This window comes from Clupea harengus, chromosome 10, assembly GCF_900700415.2.
Source record: "Clupea harengus chromosome 10, Ch_v2.0.2, whole genome shotgun sequence".
Taxonomy (NCBI): Eukaryota; Metazoa; Chordata; class Actinopteri; order Clupeiformes; family Clupeidae; genus Clupea; species Clupea harengus.
In genome coordinates this window covers 19,791,146-19,814,171 of record NC_045161.1, presented here as the reverse complement: position 1 = coordinate 19,814,171, position 23,026 = coordinate 19,791,146, and the positions used below count along the sequence as shown (strand labels likewise).

Below are 23,026 nucleotides of genomic sequence, written 5' to 3'. Positions count from 1 at the left end.
TTTTTAATGTTTTTTTTTTAAAAGACGAGGTGGCCAGCAGGGGGCCTTTAGTAAAGCACACATCTCCTGAGGTTCTGTTTACCCACCCTGCAGCGTTTTAGAAGTTACCCCACGAGCCCCTTGATCATGTCTAAGCAAATAGACTTTGTGGTATTACCAGGTTAATAAAGGGTGTGTGCTGGAAAAGCCATTGTTTCTGCCTGCGCTCCATGCCTAGTGTAGTCTGCACCTGAATTCTTCAATACAACCACAAAGCACAAGTCAAAATGCCTGTCAACCGCTCTAATTTGTGTCAAAGACGTGACGTGACGTTACATGTGTCAAAGACGTGACCTGTAATATACGCACATGCTCAGCCTTTGTGCTTAGTCTATGATAATGTTTGTACTGCCATAAATCATTTTAATAATGAATTCCCGACAACACATTTAGAGCTGGTTTAACTTTGCCCTGTATTTTGATTTAGGCTAGTGCAAATGAGATGTCAAGCTCTCTTTTCTGCAGTGACCACAACAACTCGAAACAAGAACATGTGAAGTATACGCTGCGCTGGAATTTTCGAGATTTAAATAAATATTTACAATAAAGTGCTACAAGCTCCAATACAATAAGCGGACAAACAAAACACTGAAAGACACATGATGAGATAAACTGTGGGCACACAACAATGATGATGTATCTGATTTATAAAATAATATTGGACAGATATAGCTATTTGCATTTAACGACAAATGAAAATGTGTAAGTACTCTGAGTTATTTGGCAATGAAATGATTAGCAAATCCTGAATTTGAATTTGCTCTAAATACCAGTATGTTTGTGCTGAACGACATTTTCGTGTTTGCAAACGTTGCAGAATGGTGATTCTGATCGTTTTAATTAGACAGCAATTAATTGTATTAAGATAACTGGCTTAATGGATACGGTGGCTATTTGATGTTCAATTATTCTTATTTTATAATGGTTCTGGGAAGGTTATGCCAGCAACTGACTAAATTAATATGCTCGGAGCTGATCTCCAAATGGATGTGTTGTGTTCTTTGCGTGGCAGTTACAGAAGGCAATTAGAAACCAAAGTTATTCAATCAACGAGCCTACAGGACAGGACATCATGCATTACATGAGCTACACATCTCTATATCAATCAGATATTCTTGGCAGACTGTTTCCTGTCGGAAGTCCCGCCCGTTAACTATTGCAGTTGGTTCGAAGGCAAAAGGCTTAACCTCTAACCACTTGATTGGATACAAAGGCTTTCTGTTTTGGTTGCATGCCAGGAGTCTCGAAGGGGAGGGAAGCCGTCTGGCTTCCGGTTTTTGGCTGAAATTGACACACAATGAGGAGTCGGGAACAACCTCACAAATCGCTGCTGTAAATAAACAGAACAACACAAGGCCCAAGAATAATGGAGAACCAGGTAAAGCCACTCTTTTGTCCCTACGCTTTTAACGTTTCTCAACTTCTGATATGGTTCTAGAAACCGACAGCCAGGGCTAGAATGAATAGTTGGTTGTTAGCTAGCTTGCTACGAGGAAAAAAGCTAATCGAACACACATCTCTCAAGCCATCCTTGTTAGCCTATCATAGCGTTGCTAGCCCAGCTATATCGGTATTTTCCTGGTGAGAATGTGCAGGATTGTTTCCTATGGCTAGCCGGCTCTCTGTACTCCTACAGCAAGCTAGCTCTAGCTGTCGAGCTATGTTGACTGTACCCTTAAGGAAAATTGTGCTTGGCACTTCACCGTGACCTCTCAAATTTGAAATGGCCACTCAACCACAATCTGTCAAAGGGTTATTTTGCTGGAGGCTGGCAAACGTAGGAAACTGGAGAGTTATGTCAAGCTAACGCGGTTAGCATGCTAGCTTCCCTTGGTTGCATGGCCCTCTCCGGCTGCATGGACAGGCTGCTAAGGCGCCGGTGGTGGGGTTTGCTCTCCGCGTCTGGGAGGAGGGAGGGGTGGTCTGTGCAGACGCTAGGAATGGGAACATGAAGCGGGAATCCCTTTTCTTTGCAAGCTATAAAACAGTTAATTAATATCTGTTTCGTGGTATTCTACTCCATGCACCAAGCTCACGACATGCGATTTGATTACTTGATGGGGATAGCTGTCTAGGTACACTTGACAAGTCAAAGACCATTATGGTAACGATAGCTTTCGTTAGCTGTGCGTTCTCAAAGATGTCTCCCAGTTCAAGCAGGTTAGCAAGCTACATTGGCTAGAATAGCCATTACCAGCAAGTTGGATCAAAGTTAAGGATGTGTTTTTAGAGTCTGATCTGCTGTGTAGGAGATGTAGCTAGCTGTATGTGATTTTTAAATACCTTGTCTTGAGATCCAGTGGAGTTACTAAAGCGATGAAAGAACATCTACATTAGGTGGCATAGCAATCTGTAGCAGACTAAATGTAGTTCTAGGAATGTTAGCTAACGTGAGAAACAATTAGCTAGCAAACTTTTTAAACTCGAGGAGCAGATACACTGTTTTGTAAATGTATAGTCTTGTCACACCAAGAAAGCAATCGAGAATTTCCAAACAACTGTATCACATGTAGCTATTCATATCCGTGTTGGTCGTAGTGGGAATTGAAAACCCTTTCGGTACACGTAGCTAGAAAGGTTATTGCATTCCGACGTGTCTGCCCCGCGGAGGTAGCGGTCCTATGGAATTTCTTCCTTTGGCTTCTGCTTTCTGTTAGCGAGTTAGCTTTGACCAGGGGGACAGGCCTGTAGACGAAGCTACGCAAGATGCTGCGTTGTTCCTTTCTTCTTTCAACATAGTTCACTCATACAAAACGATTGTGTTGTGTGGTTTAACACCTGGTTTTGCGAACTGATGGCATGGTTTTTGTCTAATATCTTGCAAGAAACACTCCAAGAGCAAAGGGGTGTGTTTCGCTGAACTTTTTGCTGAACCCTCTTGTTTCGCCTCCCTTTCAAAAGGCCGAGCTGTGTAGTTATTAAGAGGCAGTGATGCCTTGGCCTGGTGTCTCTGAAACATAGGTGTGTCATGGTTTTGATGCAGCTGTGTTAGCACGAACATCCAGTGTGCCTGTGCAACAGGCTCTTTCATGTGTGTTTGCATGGCAGTGCTACAGTTGCAGGTGCTTCTCATTGAAAACTGTTTGTCTGTAAGCTCCTCTGCAGCTGTTGTAGTGGATTCACCTCTTAACGCTATAACTGTGTCTGAAGGGCCGTTATTATCACTCTTAAAAAAGGGGGTGTGGAGTGTGCCCGAGGCGGCTTGTTTCCGCCCCTCCCTCCTCTCATTGCATCCACAGATATCAACAGTAGAGGTGTGTGAGAAAGAGAAAGATACCCCCGATGCAGCTTTCACGTTGCCATCTTGGGAGGCCTCTCAGGTCTAGTCTAGTCTATATAGGGAATGAATGCAGTCTGCAGGCTGTTTGCCACTAGGACAGTCCTTGTTCAACTGTCTGAGAGGGGCATCATTATCCCAGAAGAACAGCGTGCGTCTCTGTCTGTGTTTCAGCACAGACCTTGGCAGTGCTGCTGTCTGTTATTTTAGACTGACCTGATCTTGACTTTGTTGTTGTTGGTGTTGGTATGCTTTGCTGTGCAGTGTGCACTGCCGCTGCACACACCCCCCCCCCCCCCCACCTGTTTGTCTGGACCTGCTTGGCGTGGCGGCGGCATTAGTGCCAGAGTGTGATGACTTGTGTCTGGAGGCAAATGGCTTTACCATTTGGCGGGGTGCCAGTCATGCCCGCCCGCCTGAGAGACTGTGTGCCAGGGAGGCTCATCTCTGCCCGCTCCCTCTCCCTCTCCCCCGCCGGCGCTCAGCCATTGGCCAGCCCCCACGCTCCTGTGAAGAGGCTATCACATCACCATGCTTTCACTGGCTGCCAGTGGAGGAGACGTGTCTGGACTCTCAGGCGGCGTGTTATCTTCCCTGAGATGTCTGCTTGAAGCCACAGACAGGACAGTCTGTTCACTCTGCTATGTGCACCTCCCTAATGCAACAGATTTGTAATATCACGGTCACCGTGGGCATTAGAAAAGAGCACATTACTGCGTGGTATCAGGTTAGCCTAAGTATGGGTTTGGGATGACTACTCAAATGTTTAGGATACTAAAAGCTGCAGTGTGCAATTGTGGTGGTAATTAGAATGTATGAAAACATAGACCCCATCCTAAGCACCGCCTTTGTTGTTCCGTATGCACTCATTGGACTGGACTGTGCTGTGCATGACATAATGATTGACAGCCATTTAGACAAATCATCGCAAAGAACTCTTCCGATTGTCTTACGATGTGGGTGTGGTGAAAATGTTCAGTTTCTCTTTTCTTGGATACTTTTTGTCTTCAGAGCAGTTGGTTGCTATGAGGTTGTAGGGAGAATCATCACCAAGTATTACACAAAGTAGAGTTAGTGAAGGGTTAGGGTAAAAAATAGGGGCAGTATTACTTCCTGTTATTATTTACCCAAAGTGTAGTTGGTCGGCTATACACACCAGTTTCCTGTTTGCAGGAAGAGGACAAAAGCACCTGGGTTTCTCCTGTGTATAGGATTTAATGGTACCTCTGTGTGTCAGCATTTATTAATGGCATGTTACAAACAGCAAAAAAGAAAGATTGATAATCCACATTTCACAAGTAGTCAGATGAACAGTGCACCACTTCCGTTAATTATGTTGGAAATAAGATGTGGGTTTTTTTTCCTCGTTTTTCTCTATTTCTCAGCTTTTTTCAACTGCCTTCAGTCATAGCATACTCACCAGTATAACGCAGCTCTGTGTAACACAACATGACTGTCATTTTCCAGCCCTTTTCAGTCATAGCATGTCAATGATGTCAGACATGTGTCTGTGGTCCATTAACCCGTACGCCCTTTCTGTCTGTGCAGTGCACGGTCCAAGTAAAGCTTGAGCTGGGCCACAGAGCACAACTGCGGAAGAAGGTGACGACGGAGGGCTTCACCCATGACTGGATGGTGTTTGTGCGCGGGCCCGAGACTGGAGACATCCAGCACTTTGTGGAGAAGGTCGTCTTCCGGCTGCACGAAAGCTTTCCCAAGCCCAAGCGAGGTGAGTCAGTGCTTTGCCGCGCCACCACTTCAGTGCCATTCGTTGTTTTGAGTCATTTTGCACCGCATATCCCAAAGGATGTTGACAATGTTGTTGACAGATTTCCAAAATGCACATTGTTGCCGCAAAAGAGTAAACTTTTGTAGATTCCTTTATATAAAATACGGCGTCATTTGTGCAGCATAATTTTGTTTCTCCCTGTCTGGTGGTGTGAGTGATGATGGTGAAGCAGATGAAATGAACAGCAGCGTCCCTTGTTTGTGTTTTGACTGTAGTGTGTAAAGAGCCGCCTTACAAAGTGGAGGAGTCGGGTTATGCAGGCTTCCTCATGCCCATTGAAGTTTACTTCAAGAACAAGGTCAGGACACAGACACAGACACAGACACAGACACAGACACAGACACAGACACAGACACAGACACAGACACAGACACAGACACAGACACAGACACAGACACAGACACAGACACAGACACAGACACAGACACAGACACAGACACAGACACAGACACAGACACAGACACAGACACAGACACAGACACAGACACAGACACAGACACAGACACAGACCTAACAGTGTGTCCTCCTACAGGAAGAGCCAAAGAAGGTGTGCTTCAACTATGACCTCTTCCTGAACCTGGAGGGCAACCCGCCTGTCAATCACCTGCGCTGTGAGAAGCTGACCTTTAATAACCCCACCAGTGAATTTCGCCGCAAGCTCATCAAGGCTGGAGGGGTGAGCTGGGACCGGGGGCAGAGGGATCACAGCGAGCGTCTGACTGTGGGCCGGGTGTGGGCCGGGTGCGGGCCGGGTGTGGCCCTAGCCACGGCTCTGTTAGACTGAGTGTCCATATAGTGTTTTTGTCTGAGCACCAGCGTCATTTTTTTTTCAAATGTCCCAATGTGGAGAATTGAAAACTGTAAAGTAGTATTTATTGTTACACCAGGTTTTGTATTGCTCTTAGCTTGACTGTTCTCTCCCTTGTACGTCGCTTTGGACAAAAGCGTCTGCTAAATGACTAAATGTAAAATGGAGAGCGTGTGAGCGCCTAGAGAAAAAGCGCTGTACCTAGCATCTTCTCTCAGAGTGCTTTGAGTGTTCCTCGTTGAAAGTCTCTGAAGTTTTCAGAAAGGCGCTGGTGTCGCCACAAAGCTCGTCTCTCACACAACGGCTCTGCTGATATGTTCTTAAGATATTGTTGTCATAGAAACAAAACCCACGTGCACCGTGGGAGCTTTTCTGCCAGAGAAAAAATGCTACATGGGCACCCACCCTTCCACTGTCTAAGCACGGGAGGGGGTGGCGCTCAGTGTTTCTTGTTAGGCCTTTACAAAGATTGGAGAACTAGATGTACGATGCCCTATTTTTTAGGTGAAGGCTTGATGACTGTATCCATAGTAACAGATGATTGTCCATTGTGAATATGGAGCTCTGTAACTCCCTAAACATTCTAAATCCTGGATCATCCAGTAAGGTGTCAGTACAGACCAAACCGGAAGCTTTACAATGACGAGACCACACTGAGCTCTGTAGCATTGAAAGGGAGGAGGAACCCTGTGTGACGTGTTCCCTGTGTGACGTGTTCCCTGTGTGACGTGTGCAGATGCAGGTGGTCCCTGAGGGAGCCGAGGCCGTGTCCAGACCCAGCCCAGACTACCCCATGCTTCCCACCATACCTCTCTCCGCCTTCTCCGACCCCAAGATTAAGACCAAGAGCTCCCATGGGTCAAAGGTCAGTATGGAAGCCCTAGAGGCACATTTCCTTTCATGCCCTAGGGAAGTGATGTAATGAGACCCATTTATGCCAATAATACCCAATAATGCCTATAATGAAGCCTCTTGTATTTATTACAGAGCGACATACATATATATACACATATATATATATATATATATATATAGCGTTATATATATATATAACAAACACAGCTTGATATGCAGCTGGTACAGCCTTGATGGCATTCCTGTCCCATTATATTTGTCAACCCATACTGTATATAACAAACACAGCTTGATCTGCAGCTGTCCTATAATCTTGTCTGTGATGAGTGCTCTGACTCTCACAGACATATCCAAAGGTGTGGTACAGTCATGGGCAGGCATTGTTACTCACAGCTGAAATAAACAATTTGTCCTAATTAGGGACAAATTCACTATCAGCTGTTTTACAGATTCAATTTCAAAAGCTGCAGAGTTTGCACAGGTTGAGCCAGCTAGCTGAGTCCTAGGCAATCAGTCTTCACAGCGAGCAGTAATGGAATAACTCCCACTGGATGTGCTTCCACAATAACAGCTAAGGCCAAAGCCGCATCCTGTTTCAGTAACACGAGCGGGGTTGTAACACAGAGTCACTTTTTTTTTTCCTAACAAGATCTACATTCTGTCAGTAGTTCGGCGTTGTCCAGTGGTGTCAGGTAGCGATTTCCCCCGATGCAAGAACACCGTGCAGAGAAGTAGCTGTGGCTGCCTGTGGCTGCCTGTGTGTGACTGTAGGAGCCTGAGGGTGCAGTGTTAAAAGCAATAGCACTTGTGTAATAAACAAGGCAATGTACAGGTACATGCAGCCTTTAGGTTACTGAGAGGGACACTTAAGGCTTACGGAACCTGAATGGTCCCCTCTGCATTGTACAATGTCATGTTTGGGCTGTTATGAAAGTTTGTGGTGCTTATAATAGTATTATATTGGGCATACAGACTGCTTCACGGCCTTTATTGAACAGTAAGGTGGGCCTGTGTGTGTGTGTGTGTGTGTGTGTGCCTGTTGGTTTTGCTGTGAGGTCAGTAGAGCTGTCTTGACTTGTGCATGGTTTGCTTGCAGGACCCCAGTAAAGAGGGCGGCGGTGGTAGCAAAGGGCCCAAGCCCCACAAGCTGACCAAGGAGCATCGGGAGCGGCAGCGGAAAGACTCGGAGAGCAAGGCTGTGTCCAAGAGCGAAGGTGACCGTGATGGCGTGATGAGCAGCAGCAGCAGCAAGAGTTCTCGGGAGCCTCCTTCCTCCTCTTCATCTTCGTCGTCCAAGAAGCCCTCCGAGCTGAAGACCAAGGACGAGAAGGTGGTGCCCAAGGCAGCCTTCAAGGAGCCCAAGCTCACCCTGAAGGAGGCCAAGCTGGAGGGCATGTCGCCCAAAGGAGGGGGCGCGGGCGCGGGGGGAGGCGGGGGAGGAGGTGGGCTCCCCCCCGACGCCAAAGCGCCCAGCAAGCGTCCGTCGGCCGTGGAGTCCCCCAAACCCAGCGTCAAGAAGCAGAAGAAGGGCGGGTCGGACGGGCCGAAGAGCTCCGGGGGCGGGGCCTTCACGGGCACCTCCCCCCGGGTGTCCTCCTCCTCCATAGCCCCGCCCCCCTACACGGAGAAGAAGCCGCCTAAGGAGAAGGGCCGCTGGGCCAAGAGCAAGTCCGACGCCCCCGAGGTCAAGGAGCCCAAGAAACTCCCAGAATCGGACGACTCAAACTCGGAGGATGAGGCGTCATCCAAGTCTGAGGTTTGTGTGTGTCTGTGTCTGTGTCTGTGTCTGTGTCTGTGTCTGTGTCTGTGTCTGTGTCTGTGTCTGCGTGCGTGTGCTTGTGTGTGTCTGTGTGTGTGTGCGTCTGCGTGTTTGTAAGAATGTCTTTTTTTGTGTGTGTTTGTGTAGAGTCTCTACGTGGATATAAATTGACTTTGTGTGCGTATGGGAGATGGTGAAGATGTGCAGTATAAAACAGATAATGCATATGTGCAGTATAAAACAGATAATGCATATGTGCAGTATAAAACAGATAATGCATATGACGCAGATGTGTAGTATAAAACAGATAATGCATATGTGCAGTATAAAACAGATAATGCATATGACGCAGATGTGCAGTATAAAACAGATAATGCATATGATGCATATGTGCAGTATAAAACAGATAATGCAATAACGCAGATGTGCAGTATAAAACAGATAATGCAGATGTGCAGTATAAACCAGATAATGCATTAATGCAGATGTGCAGTATAAAACAGATAATGCAGATGTGCAGTATAAACCAGATAATGCATAAGACGCAGATGTGCAGTATAAAACAGATAATGCAATAACGCAGATGTGCAGTATAAAACAGATAATGCAGATGTGCAGTATAAACCAGATAATGCATTAATGCAGATGTGCAGTATAAAACAGATAATGCAGATGTGCAGTATAAACCAGATAATGCATAAGACGCAGATGTGCAGTATAAAACAGATAATGCAATAACCCAGATAATGCAATAACGCAGATGTGCAGTATAAAACAGATAATGCAATAACCCAGATAATGCAATAACGCAGATGTGCAGTATAAAACAGATAATGCATATGACGCAGATGTGCAGTATAAACCAGATAATGCATAAGACGCAGATGTGCAGTATAAAACAGCTTGATTCCTATGGAGGTAATGGGTTAGTGATGGCCACATAGACACATGTTTAGTACAAATGCACTGAGTGAGCTCATGTTGCTCTTTTGTGTTCTCTTTAGAGGTGTCTGCTCTTGGAAACCTCTACACACACACACACACACACACACCTACACACACAGACCTGCCAGAGAGCATAGGCAGACACTAATATACTCCGGTAGCACTTATGAAACCCCGTCTAAATGGCGTAGGTTTATAGCGCTGGGTCCTACTGCCCTGCAGCCCCGACACAAGCAGCTGCTGTGCTGCTGTGGGGTGATACGTTTTCACAAGCAGAGACGCTGCCTGAAATGTGTGTGTGTGTGTGTGTGTGTTTTTGCAGCAGTCGGCTCCCTCCAGTCCCTCCAACTCCAGCTCCAGCTCCGACTCCAGCTCTGACTCAGACTTTGAGCCCGTGCAGAAACAAGGGCAGGGTGAGCCACAAGGTAGGTGTGTGTGTGTGTGTGTGTGTGTGTGTGTGTGTGTGTGTGTGTGTGTGTGTGTGTGTGTGTGTGTGTGTGTGTGTGTGTGTGTGTGTGTGTGTCTGTGTGTGTGTCTGTGTGTGTGTGTGTGTGGGGGGAGGATTGAGAGCTGGTGTGTTTTTGTGTGAGGCTGTGTTTGGGTGATTGTTCATTTTTCTCACACTTGTGGTTTTGAGTCTGAGGTGAAGAACTAATAAACTTTCTTAGTTTCGCTTCCCCTCTGTGCCTTCCCCTCCCTCCCCATGGGTACACATCAGAAGAGACTCTCTCTCTCTCTCTCTCTTTTACAGCTGCTTGTCTAGACCTACTTAGCTATACAGAACAAAACACAGCAAATCTCCAAGAGTCTCTCAAACAGGCGGTCAGTGCGTTAGACCATAAATCATTTACATTTAGTCATTTAGCAGACGCTTTTGTCCAAAGCGACGTACAATGGAGAGAACAGTCAAGCTAAGAGCAATAAAGAACATGGTGTAACAATAAATAAATACTACTTTACATAAGAATATAAATAATATATATTCTGCGGGGATGATTTTATGCTCAGAACTTTTTGTGAGCATGGAGAAGGTACAGGATTCTTTATTCCACATATATTGTGTGTGTGTGTGTGTGTGTGTGTGTACATCAGTGTAATATCCATTAGTCCTTATGATCTGGTGTAAACTCCGATGACTGTGCTGTAGACCCAGAGTACAGTTATTCTGAGGTGTGAACAAGGCTCCAGAACGAGTGTTAAGGTGTGTCTGGATCCCTGATTGTGTGTGGATGTACCGGCTAACACTGCAGTCCTCTCTCAGGTCCTCTGCGCTCAATGGTTGAGGATCTGCAGTCAGAGGAGTCCGACGACGACGACAGCAGTTCAGAGGAGGAGACACCTGTCAAAAACAACCCAGCCAACCGGGACTCCAGGTGCGGCCCCTCTTAAGTCACAAGTCTTTTATTGTCAGATGCACAGAATGACACAGGGTCAGACTGGGCACTGAAATTCTTAGGACAAGGCACCGCACAACAACCTACCATACCATAACATAGTATAACATGACATACACTCTGTACAAGTACTCTGAACATAATTTACACGTAATAAACATATAATAACCTTACTAAATATACAAGATAAATATACAATACAATATGCTAAAACGTATAACAACCTATACATATAGTACTAGCATATATACATAAACATATAATACACATATAATAAACTATGCTAACCTATTAAACCTATACTACCCTACAGTGAAGGCCTCTGGCCTACGCAGAACAGTGTGTGGCCCCTCTTAAGGCCTCTGGCCTACGCAGAACAGTGTGTGGCCCCTCTTAAGGCCTCTGGCCTACGCAGAACAGTGTGTGTCAGAAACCCTCAGAGAGCCTCAGCTGCACTTCCGGTTACTGAACACTTGCTTTTTAGTGATTTAGAAGTGATCTGTCAGTATGGTCAGCATATACAGGAGTGACCATACGATTAGCAAGAGTAGGCTGGACAGGTCTTTTACTAAGCAATGTTCCGTAGAGCATCGGTTCCCAAACTGGGGTACGCGTACCCCCAGGGGGTACGCGGGGAGAACATTTCCGCGATAACGGAAAAGGGACGGAATTACCCTTTGAAACAGAATTGCAACTTTCAGATGGAAACATCATTTTGTGCATCAAAATCGCCCAAATTCCCCTGTATTTTGCCCTGCAAGGTTGTATTTCTTTCTAATATACACAACAACGATTGCAACGATGAACAAGCATTCATTAAAAAACAAAGAAAATGTCACGTCTGTGCTGAACTCCGCTCTGGCCACGCCCCCCTGTCCAACGGCCTGTAAAATTAATTCGCTCATCTTCCCAATCGCCTGCAAAATGTTTTTTTTAGTCTTCTGTTCTGTTCTGTTATGGCTGGCAAACAACAACCTTAGAAGGTTTGGGTCAGTTGTGGCACATATTATTCACTCATTTTAAGCCATCAATCTACCATGGTGAAAAAAATGAGGCAAAATGAAAAAAAAAAAAAAAACGGAATTCACCTAAAAGGTGAAAAGGAAAACTTTTTTTTTTCCAACGGGGGGGTACGTAGCTGGAGATTGAATGTCTGAAGGGGTACGGGACTGTAAAAAGTTTGGGAACCACTGCCGTAGAGAAACAAAGTTTAACTGCATGGATGATGGATTTGATTTGATGTGAAGTAAATCAGCAGTATCGATGATTGATTGATTGATTTTTGTTTATTATTTGAACGGTCCACAGCTGTTATACTTTAGGGACATAAGATTTGTGCGCGCAGTAGTATCAATCCAACAGTGACATTGCGATCACTTGCAAGTAGAAAGTTCTGGTCAAGGAAGAATTGATTACATCAAATGCAGATGTTAGCTGTTGACAAAGAGTTTGAAATGGTATTGATGTTCTGGTGTGACCTTCGACCTTTTGCAGACTGAGCATGGACAGCGAGAGTGACAGCAGCGACGGGCCGCACCGGCCTAACCGGGAACCGCCTCCTCAGCCCCAGAAACACAGCTCCTCCATTAACAAGGTGAGATCAGTGCCAGACCCCACACCATACACACCACGCCACACACCACGCCACACACTACGCCAGAGTACCCGACCCCACACCACGCTACACACCACGCTACACAACACGCCAGAGTACCGGACCCCACACCACGCTACACACCACGCTACACAACACGCCAGAGTACCAGACCCCACACCATGCACACCATACACAACACGCTACACAACACGCCAGAGTACCAGACCCCACCCCACACCACGCTACACAAACACGCCAGAGTACCAGACCCCACACCACACTACACGCCACACAACACGCCAGAGTACCAGACCCCACAACACGCTACACAACACGCTACACAACACGCCACACAACACGCCAGAGTACCAGACCCTACACCATGCACACTATACACAACACGCCTCATAACACGCCAGACTACCAGAGTCCAACAGCTGCTAACAGGTGGACACGTGGGAATGAACACAGAGTGGGATGAAGTTTTTTCTCGGAAGGATTGGAAATGGAAACCTCACCTCACCAGTCGTTTCATCTCCTCTCTCTCTCTCTCTCTCTCTCTCTCTCTCTCTATCCCTATCCCTTCTTTCTCCAGGTGTCGGGGAGGAAGAGTCCTGACCCCTGCTGTCGTCCTGAGAAGGTCCTCAAAAAGGGATATGACAAGGTAGGAAGGGCCACTCAAATCCCTCTCATCCTAAAAGTATAGAGGTCTTGTGACATTATTCAGCTGTCCAAATAATGAAAGAGCAGCCCAGCAGGAAGACACTGTCAGTATGTGTCCTCATGTAGGTATATGCAGCTAGTATGTCAGTGTGTGTACTCAGCTCTATCTCCCCCTGTCTATATCTCTCCCCCCCCCCCCCCCCCCCCCCCCCCCCCCACACACACACACACACACACACACACACACACACACACACACACACACACACACACACCAGGCCTACACTGAAGAACTGGTGGACCTGCACCGCCGCCTCATGGACCTGAGGGAACGCAACGTCCTGCAGCAGGTGTGTGTGTGTGATTACTGCATAAAGTTTTACACAAATGGGTTTGGGGAGGACATGCTAGCATCTGTAGATAAAGGGGTGTCTGGGCTTTCATGTGTTCCATTGTTCAATACCAATACAGATTTAAATTAATAAACTATCTCTTTCTAATCGCTGTTTTTCTAATGGCAGTAGCTTTACTAATGCCAAGATATCCGGCTCTAGTTTGGCATCTTTGATATCCTTGAAGTGAACAGGTGTCGTGGCAATTAACAATAGAACATCCAAGCTACAATTATGTGTCAACAAATGAAATAGTTTTGAACAACAGAAGAAGCACTGTAGTTTATTTCCTCGTAAAGGCGATCCTGCCGCACACTATCCAGACCCCGCGGTAACATTGCCATGTTCTTACATGCTGACCTTGTCTGGCGCACTCCGTTTAACCCCTAGGAGTCCAGGGCTAGATTGAGGGATTGATGGTCTTTAACCACACCTTCCAGTAATGGACTTGGGCCTGGCTCTACCCACTTAGAACCTTTGACCACACCTTTACCTCTTAGTCTGAAGCGGTCTGCTTTGTGCAACAGTGCGCATTCAGCTGCTTGCTTCTATTGGCTGCTTTGCTTTCTATACGATGTACCTCAGTAGGTATTTCAAGGTCTTGAATTCAAGTCTGCAAAACTATGCCTTACTTGAACTGTAAGTATCTCATATAAATCTAAAGCAATGCACTTCCCCCCCCCCCCCCCAGATCGTCAATCTCATCGAGGAGACGGGCCACTTCAACGTCACCAACACAACCTTTGACTTTGACCTTTTCTCATTGGACGAATCCACTGTCCGTAAACTACAGCGCTACCTTGAGGCCACGCCCACGTGACGGACAGCCTATCAGGGGGCAGGCTTCTCCCTCCCTCAGTCCCAGGTGCCAGGAGAGGCATGATGGGGGAGGGGGAGGGGGGGGAGGAGCGGGAGAGAAGGAGAGAAGGAAAGAAGGAGGGAGCCAAAAGAACAAATAAAACTCAAACTGTTGTGAGGAGTGGAGAGAGGAAGGAGGTTGATGTGTGACTGAAGGAGAGCAGCATCAGAGGGACCTCTTCCACCTCCTCCAGCCCAGCAGGAGTCATCCCAACCATTCTTCCCAACAGACCTCCACTGCGCTGGGCTGCGCTGGGCTGGGCTGGGGGGTCAGGGGCAGGGGGTCAGGTTGGGGGGGCCAGGTCTATCTCTTCAGTGGAAGCCGGTGTGCACAACTGGCTTGGCAGGAACACCTCACAGTACAACCTTACACACACACACACACACAGGTGTACTTCTCCTGTACTAAGCTCTGTGATCCTCTAGCATCAACACCCCCTTACACTCTCTGTCCCCTTTTGTGAGTGAGTCTACCTCTGAGTAAGAGGAAGAAGCAAGATGAAGAATTGTGTGTGTGTGTGCGCGCGTGTGCGTGTGCGTGCGTGCATACATACATGCACATTTTAAGAGTAGCCACCCTATGCTGTTTCTAAGAGGTTCGAGCACAAGCTGCTGTGGCTTTGTCTTTTTGAATTGCTGTGTGCCTGCGTGTGTGTGTGTGTGTGTTGACTCCACCTCCATGCCTTCTCATATTAAATTGCTTCATCCCTCTGGGTTCTTTTGTGCTGCCCCTCAACCCCCCCCCACGCCCCCCTCCCTCCCCAGGGCTGCTGTGAGGGGGGGCCGATTGAGCACTGGGGGGGGGGGGGGGTCACTGCCTGAACGCCTTTTCAACGCTAGAAACAAAAGAAGGAGCCATATCACGATTCGGAAGAAAAGAAAAGAAAATGGGCCAGACCTTTTTAAAATGTTATTTTTCTACCAATATGTCCGAAGTATTTTAGGGATTGCTGTTACGCATGAGAAATTGAATGTATCCGATTATTTTTCTAGGGCTAGATGTTAGTGCCTTTCAGGTCCTGTTAGACAGCGCGCTAGCGGAGTGGTGAGAGGACAGGGGACGGGGACACAGTGATGGGGACAGGGGATGGAGACACAGTCACGGGGACACAGTCACGGGGACACATGGTTGGCAGTCCTCATCTTGAGCAGTGTTTTAGAGCAGCTAGCCTCCTGTGCGCCCCACAGAGGTCTGGTACTGTGTGTGTGTTTTATCAGTGTTGGTGGTTCGTCATGAAGGCCTTCCCTTTCACAAGTTATTGATGTTAGTTTGTTTGTTTGTTTGTTTGTTTGTTGGCATTACCTGTCAGTGTTATCAGTGGTGTGACATCTGCGCAGCGTGCAGCAGGCTGTGTTCTCCTCACGGCTGTGTTCTCCTCACGGCTGTGTTCTCCTCACGGCTGTGTTCTCCCCATGGCTCCAGGCTGTGCTCTCCCCATGGCTGTGCTCTCCCCATGGCTGTGCTCTCCCCATGGCTGTGATCTCCTCATGGCTGTGATCTCCTCATGGCTGTGTTCTCCTCACGGCTGTGTTCTCCTCATGGCTGTGGTCTCCTCATGGCTCCAGGCTGTGCTCTCCTCATGGCTGTGTTCTCCTCATGTTCTCCTCACGGCTGTGTTCTCCTCACGGCTGTGTTCTCCTCATGTTCTCCTTACGGCTGTGCTCTCCTCACGGCCGTGTTCTCCTCATGGCTGCTGGCCTGGCCCTGACTCCCTGTCCAACACCACCTCCCCTTCTGCTAGCAATCAGATTCTCTTCTTTTCTCCTGCACCTGAGAGGAATTTGAAATCCTCTGGTGACCCCAGACTCCAGCATTGAAGTTCAGCAATGACCCCCCCCCCCCCGAGCCCACCCTACACACACACACACACACACGTGCTCTCTCCTCGGCTCTAGGGTATATTTTCCTAAAGTGCTGTTGAACAACTTCCACAGATAAATGATAGAGAGACTATTATTTTGAACAGTCTCCATGGTTACGACAGTGGTTGCTCAGTGATGCATTGGGGGACACGCAGCCCTGCTCTCCTCTCCTCTCCTCTCCTCTCCTCTCCGGTCCATTTCCTCTCCGTCAGCTCGCTGTCTATTTATTCTGATGCTAATAGCTTTAAGATTTGTGTTGCCTGGCCTGAAGAAAGAAAGAAAGACCCCCCATCCTCCCCCCCCTCCCCCTCTGTGTGGATGATCAGAGAGGGGGTGTAGAGTGGTTCTCCTGTCGAAATTTAAGACCGAAGAACTCGAGCATCTCTGCCTTATGCTCAGCATTCATCATGTCTGCCTGACAGATGTGAACGCTTTTATTCCCTGAAACCTTGTCACTGTTTGAGTAAACAGGTGTGTGTGTGTGTGTGTGTGTGTGTGTGTGTGTGTGTGTGTGTGTGTGTGTGTGTGTGTGTGTGTGTGTGTGTGTGTGTGTGTGTGTGTGTGTGTGTGTGTGTGTGTGTGTGTGTGTGTGTGTGTGTGTGTGTGTGTGTGTGTGAGAGAAAGAGCAGGGGGGTGAGCATGAATTCAAGGAGGACAAGAGAGCAAAAGATGTACTGTCCTTTTTTGGTGTGTGAACTTTTAACTTCCAAGTCCGAGTTCATGAACTTTGACCGGGCGTGGGGTCGTCTGCTGGTCATGGTGGGGGTGGGGGGGGGGGGGGGGGGGGGTTAGCGTTAGATTGAGGAGAGACAACCCCACTCTTCTTATTTATGTACCTCTGCACTTTTGGCTGTGGTGACTTAAGTACTTATTACTTACGTAATTATCTGAACTGTATTTTTTAAGAATTTTATACACTATTTACATGCAATATGGTATTGATTGAAATTTTTTGCCAACTGAAAAAAAAAAAAAAAATGAAAAAAAGAATTTCTTTTTATTTTGTACTGGCATGTTTTGTCATAACACATCTGAAACATGTCCATCTGAAACAGACTGTTATTTTTCAGCCTCGTGCTGTGCCTCCAAGGATGTATTGTGTTCATAGTTAATTGCCATTGAGCATCATGGGACTCGTGTTGATTGATTCAAGAAGTCTGTTTGTTGACAGAAGTGTTTATGATGCGTATCAAAGAGGAAAGGGGATTTGTCATGCTATTGTTGTGTGTGTGTCCTACGGTATTTTGAGTGTAATCTGACTCAAAAGGATGTGGCAGCGTCTGTACTTGTGCCCTCTGTGCGGCTAGCTCACCCCACGGCAGTCTGCCACAGACGCCCTCCCCCTCCGACTCCGACTGCCTGTGTACCGGTCGGCTCCGCACTGAGTGCTGGAAGACCTGCCGAGGACGAGCAGCATCGATGCCCCCACAGGAGGCCCCGAGAGACCATGACCAGGCCTGTGATTAGCAGAACTGAACTCTGTTGTGGATTTATTTTGTATTTTTCTCTTTAAACCACGAGTCGACCTTGGAATGAGACCATGCCATCCGGAGAGGTCCTCAGATACTGTTGGGGGGAGGGATGGGGATGGGGGGGGAGTGAATGGCTTATGTGGAGCGTCGATTGATCATTTCCTGTGTCAGTGGTTATTCTACGTGTCCGTGGCGGGGGGAGGGCTTGGCTGTATTTATCTGAGCGGGGGCGGGGGTGGGGGTGGGGGTGGGGGTGGGGTGGTTGGTGTCGGGGGGGGGCTTCATGTCTTCTGGTTCTCTGAACAGTGGGATCTCGTGTTATTTAACTTGGCGTACAAGGCCACTATGTGGCCATGTGATTGCAAGTTGTATCAAGGACAAAATGTTATTTTAATTTTAATTTTAAAATCATATAAGTAATAAAGTCATCGAGTACTGTCACTTTTCTGTTCCACTGTCTTTTTCTTGGTCTTTATGACATTTCAAGTGTAAAGGAAATTCGTTTTTCAACAAACATTTTGAGCCTCCCAAACGTGAGTGAAACCTGCATAATCATGATTTATGTGTCATAAGAAGCTGTTCTCTGTCCGTTGATACAGGCGTAAGGTGTTCCCACAGGCCCTTCACTAACTCATGGTATAGACATAAGGTGATATAGGCGTAAGGTGTTCTCTCAGGCCCTTCACTAACTCATGATCTAGACGTAAGGTGATCTAGACGTAAGGTGTTCTAGACGTAAGGTGATATAGGCGTAAGGTGTTCACAGGCCCGAGTCATTATCATCAGAGCAGTGAGACAGGAGTCATTATCAGTATACTTCAGCTTTATTTCTTTATCAGCTCACACTCACATGCATCCAGCCCGAATATAGACACACACACAGGCTGAGTGACTCAGCCCAAATCTAAAAGGGCCCAGGGACAAACAATGACATGCACAAACACTACACCACACACATACACACACCACCGCAGGTGTCAGCGACCTCATCTGTCTGCGGTCAGGTGAACACCAGTTCTCATAGGCTGCTTTTGTCTGGGTGGAATTCTCTCGTTGCAGGAGTTGAAGACCCGTTTGTTAGGCTCGGTGACCTTTAGGCTCGGTGACCTTTAGCGCCTGGCGTAATGACTAGCACAGAAGTGCTGAGAGACTGTTAATGGAAGGTAAATGTCTGGCATTCCTTCAGTGGGTTTTTTCTAAAAGCAAAAATAGCCAGCAGTTGAATGTAATGAAATTATTGTTGTGGATTCAATTCCAAACGTGTTTGAACCATATGAGGTCTGTCTCACCTTCATATCCACATTCAGAGCTCTAACATGCTACCATCTTCATCTATGTCATGTCATGGCGGGGGAAGGGGGACGGACGACGGACTATATACACTTCTACTCTAGGCACCTCCTCTGCAAAGCCCTCCTTATAGCGGTCTGTCTAGTCATTCACCTGAAGACGCTCTTTGGACAATCTAGGGTACTATGTCTGCTCTAGGGAAATAAATAATGAATCATCGTCAGGAGACTAAATCCCTGAAATGGAAAATTATTTATGCATCAATGGCAGAAAAAAAAGTTCCAAACTCTTGAGGCTATTTACAAATGTCTAGATTTTTTTCTACTTAAATCCCACCCACATTACCTAGTCCAGATGATGTGGGTACTAAATCCCAACTGCATTTACTGAGACAAAGTGCTTCACATGTAACACATCACAGAGCTGCCTTCTGCCAGGCAGTCAAACACACGTCAGACCTTCGCTGCCTGTGCTTCAAGTGGATTTTTCTAGTTCAACTATTTCCCGCTCAGAGATCTCCTCAACGGCACCGTGCTATGGCCTCAGCTAGGACTGTCAGAGGAGGAGGAAACTATTGGCACCGTGTTGGTACAGCATAGTGCCGAGCTCCTCCGTCAGGCAGGCAAGATTCAAAGATGATCACAGAAAACAGTGATTGGTATGCAAAACATATTTTAAAATACGAGAAAATTACAATATTTACAAAAGAAAGCTTACACAAGGCTTTTCACACAGAATCCATTAGAGGGCATTTCGGACCCCCCCCCCCCCGAGTACTGGCTTCATTTTGCATAATAAACCAATAAGATAATGTGATTTATGGCTTAAATGAGCTGGTTTTAGGATCGCTTCAGTGCACAACCTCTGCTCAAGGCAGATGGTTCCTTCACCAATGGGCTCACGCCTGCACCTAACCAGCACCTGGAGTTCCCCCAGGGCAGCCAGTGGAACCGCTAAACCAGAACACAAAAGAACTCAAAACAGAACAAAACACAAAACTCTTTCACCATCATCACCCCAGAGAGAGAGAGAAAGTACTCGTGGGTTTTGTCGAGGAGAGGTGCTGAGAGAAACCGATTCAAGCGTTCAAGCTTCTTTTCAAGGCATTTGGCATCAATTCTAAATGATCCATTTGTGAACATTTGGCCAAATATGTGTCATATGTATACATCAAAGAAAATGCTTGGCTAAATGTAAACAAATATGGAAATGAACATATCAGTATACTCAAAATCTCTATTAGGTCCTTATAGCTTTGGAGAACATGCAGTGTGTCCTATGTTCATGACAAAAAAATATAGATCTAACTGATATGGCTGACTTCATCCAGTCGTATTATTGTACTTCATCATCATCACAATAATAACAATAAATAAATAAATCAAATTAACCTGACAGACAATTCCTTTTTTTTTGGGAATACGGATATTTCACCAATGGCTTATGACGTGTCCTTCGCATACAAATCACACTTACCAAAGTAAACAAATCACACTTACCAAAGTAAACAAAGCCCCAAAACTCCCAATCACCAGAAAACATGAACAAGGGAACAAGATTGCTTGAGTGCACGAGAGATCAGTATATGACTTAGAGTGAGTGAGTGTGTGTGTGTGTGTGTGTGTGTGTGTGTGTGTGTGTGTGTGTGTGTGTGTAAGCAATACCAGCGTTGATATGCTAGTCTGCGGATCTGATTCAAGCACATGTACACATTTATTTGGTAGGCAGTGGGGTCTCGGGGGTGGTGGGGCTGGGAACCTCTTTGTAAAAGTTCTCAATCTGTTCCTTGTACATCTTCATGACAACTGGCCTCTTGAGCTTCATGGTGGGACCTTAGAGAGAGGGAGACAGAGAGAGTGAGTGAGTGAGTGAGTGAGTGAGTGAGTGAGAGAGAGTGTGTGTGAGAGTGAGTGAGTGAGTGAGTGTCATGAATGCATTCCTTCAGCACATTACAGAGGCACAGACAGTGAGAAAGTGAAATTCCCTGACCTACAGTCAACCCTACTTATTCACTTGAAGAGGAACAAGCAGGGGAAGGCCTACCAACAGGAGTGTGGTGTGCACAGGTGTGTGGGATGTGTGGTCCTTGGCTAAAACCACAAGAGGGTATGCCTGTGTGCATTTTAAGACACATTCTTGTGTCCATTTAACTGCATTTTTCTCCATTTCTGTGTGTGTGTGTGTGTGTGTGTGTGTGTGTGTGTGTGCGTGTGTGTGTGTGATCCTCACCCAGTTCTCCGCCGGTGATGGAGAAGTCGTGCTCCAGGACGGTCCACTTCTGGATGCGCTGGGCGTTGGAGGAGGCGCGCTCGTTGACCCGCGTGATGCCCTCCTGGATGGCAGCGTGCACCAGCCGGTCTCGCCCGCCGGCGATGTCAGAGACGCGCGTGCTGCTGCTGCCCAGCTTACGGCACAGCTCCACCGCCTCGGGGGTCAGCTCGTCCTCCGGGGCGCCCGTATCGGAGTTCACCTCAGACTGACACACACACACACACACACACACACACACACACACACCGTCATCATAAACTCAAGCCAAAAGATCACTCTGGGAAATGACACCTCCCTCCCAGCAGTCCATGCCTGTTCAGGGATCAGTTTCCCTTCTCTGGCTATCAGACCACTACAGACTCTGCAGTATTCATGAGAGACCTGGGGCAGATGACCTCAGATCAAGGGGCCTATTTAACCATACTACAAGATCAGATCAGGGGGCCTATTTAAACACACTACAAGATCAGGGGGCCTATTTAACCATACTACAAGATCAGATCAGGGGGCCTATTTAACCATACTACAAGATCAGATCAGGGGGCCTATTTAAACATACTACAAGATCAGATCAGGGGGCCTATTTAAACACACTACAAGATCAGGGGGCCTATTTAACCATACTACAAGATCAGATCAGGGGGCCTATTTAACCATACTACAAGATCAGATCAGGGGGCCTATTTAAACATACTACAAGATCAGATCAGGGGGCCTATTTAACCATACTACAAGATCAGATCAGGGGGCCTATTTAAACACACTACAAGATCAGGGGGCCTATTTAACCATACTACAAGATCAGATCAGGGGGCCTATTTAACCATACTACAAGATCAGATCAGGGGGCCTATTTAAACATACTACAAGATCAGATCAGGGGGCCTATTTAAACACACTACAAGATCAGGGGGCCTATTTAAACACACTACAAGATCAGGGGGCCTATTTAACCATACTACAAGATCAGATCAGGGGGCCTATTTAAACACACTACAAGATCAGGGGGCCTATTTAAACACACTACAAGATCAGGGGGCCTATTTAACCATACTTCAAGATCAGGGGGCCTATTTAACCATACTTCAAGATCAGGGGGCGTATTTAAACACACTACAAGATCAGGGGGCCTATTTAACCATACTACAAGATCAGATCAGGGGGCCTATTTAACCATACTACAAGATCATGGGGCCTATTTAACCATACTACAAGATCAGATCAGGGGGCCTATTTAACCATACTACAAGATCAGATCAGGGGGCCTATTTAAACACACTACAAGATCAGGGGGCCTATTTAACCATACTTCAAGATCAGGGGGCCTATTTAACCACACTACAAGATCAGGGGGCCTATTTAACCATACTATAAGATCAGATCAGGGGGCCTATTTAACCACACTACAAGATCAGGGGGCCTATTTAACCATACTACAAGATCAGATCAGGGGGCCTATTTAAACATACTACAAGATCAGATCAGGGGGCCTATTTAACCATACTATAAGATCAGGGGGCCTATTTAACCATACTACAAGATCAGGGGGCCTATTTAACCATACTACAAGAGAAGGCCGCTGCATGGCATCATATTGTGCAGAGTGTCAGGCTCTTTGGAGTCACTGCGTGTTACTCAGTACAGAGAGCAGTGACAAACCCCCAGTGCGTAGTAGTTGCGGAGATGGTGGTCAGACTTTGAGGTTGAACAGAAGCCTCTCCAGCACAGGAGAGAGGTGGAAGATCTAACTAATA

General features: G+C 46.8%; 2 protein-coding genes across 4 annotated transcripts in view; one reads left to right on the top strand and one right to left on the bottom strand.

Moving 5' to 3' along the window:
- Positions 1-1,217: 1,217 nt before the first annotated feature.
- mllt1a (MLLT1 super elongation complex subunit a) lies at positions 1,218-14,777 on the top strand. 2 transcript variants are annotated; one of them, XM_031574321.2, is made up of 12 exons: positions 1,218-1,417; positions 4,865-5,045; positions 5,321-5,403; positions 5,638-5,781; positions 6,650-6,778; positions 7,865-8,524; positions 9,798-9,897; positions 10,734-10,845; positions 12,361-12,460; positions 13,059-13,127; positions 13,405-13,476; positions 14,210-14,777. In XM_031574321.2, the coding sequence occupies exons 1-12, from the start codon at positions 1,406-1,408 to the stop codon at positions 14,336-14,338; spliced, it is 1,791 nt and encodes a 596-aa protein (XP_031430181.1). In that variant the 5' UTR covers positions 1,218-1,405; the 3' UTR covers positions 14,339-14,777. The 2 variants fall into 2 exon arrangements, with proteins under 2 accessions (XP_031430181.1, XP_031430180.1); XM_031574320.2 differs by having other exon boundaries at positions 1,220-1,417; positions 9,795-9,897.
- A 3,742-nt stretch (positions 14,778-18,519) lies between these two features.
- acsbg2 (acyl-CoA synthetase bubblegum family member 2) overlaps positions 18,520-23,026 on the bottom strand; it is a 28,892-nt gene continuing 24,385 nt past the window's right edge. For both annotated transcript variants that reach the window (XM_031574319.2, XM_031574318.2), the window contains exons 14-15: positions 21,231-21,477; positions 18,520-20,833 (exon numbers count right to left, since the gene is read on the bottom strand). In XM_031574319.2, the coding sequence (XP_031430179.1) occupies positions 20,715-20,833; positions 21,231-21,477 (366 nt within the window). In that variant the 3' untranslated portion in view covers positions 18,520-20,714. The remainder of the gene's footprint in view (positions 20,834-21,230; positions 21,478-23,026) is intronic.

Bases quoted from the DNA above. Each gene is read 5' to 3' on its own strand.
- mllt1a (XM_031574320.2), top strand. The intron at 9,898-10,733 runs GTAGGTGTGTGT...GTCCTCTCTCAG, and splicing joins AGGGCAGGGTGAGCCACAAG to GTCCTCTGCGCTCAATGGTT. The intron at 12,461-13,058 runs GTGAGATCAGTG...TTCTTTCTCCAG, and splicing joins ACAGCTCCTCCATTAACAAG to GTGTCGGGGAGGAAGAGTCC.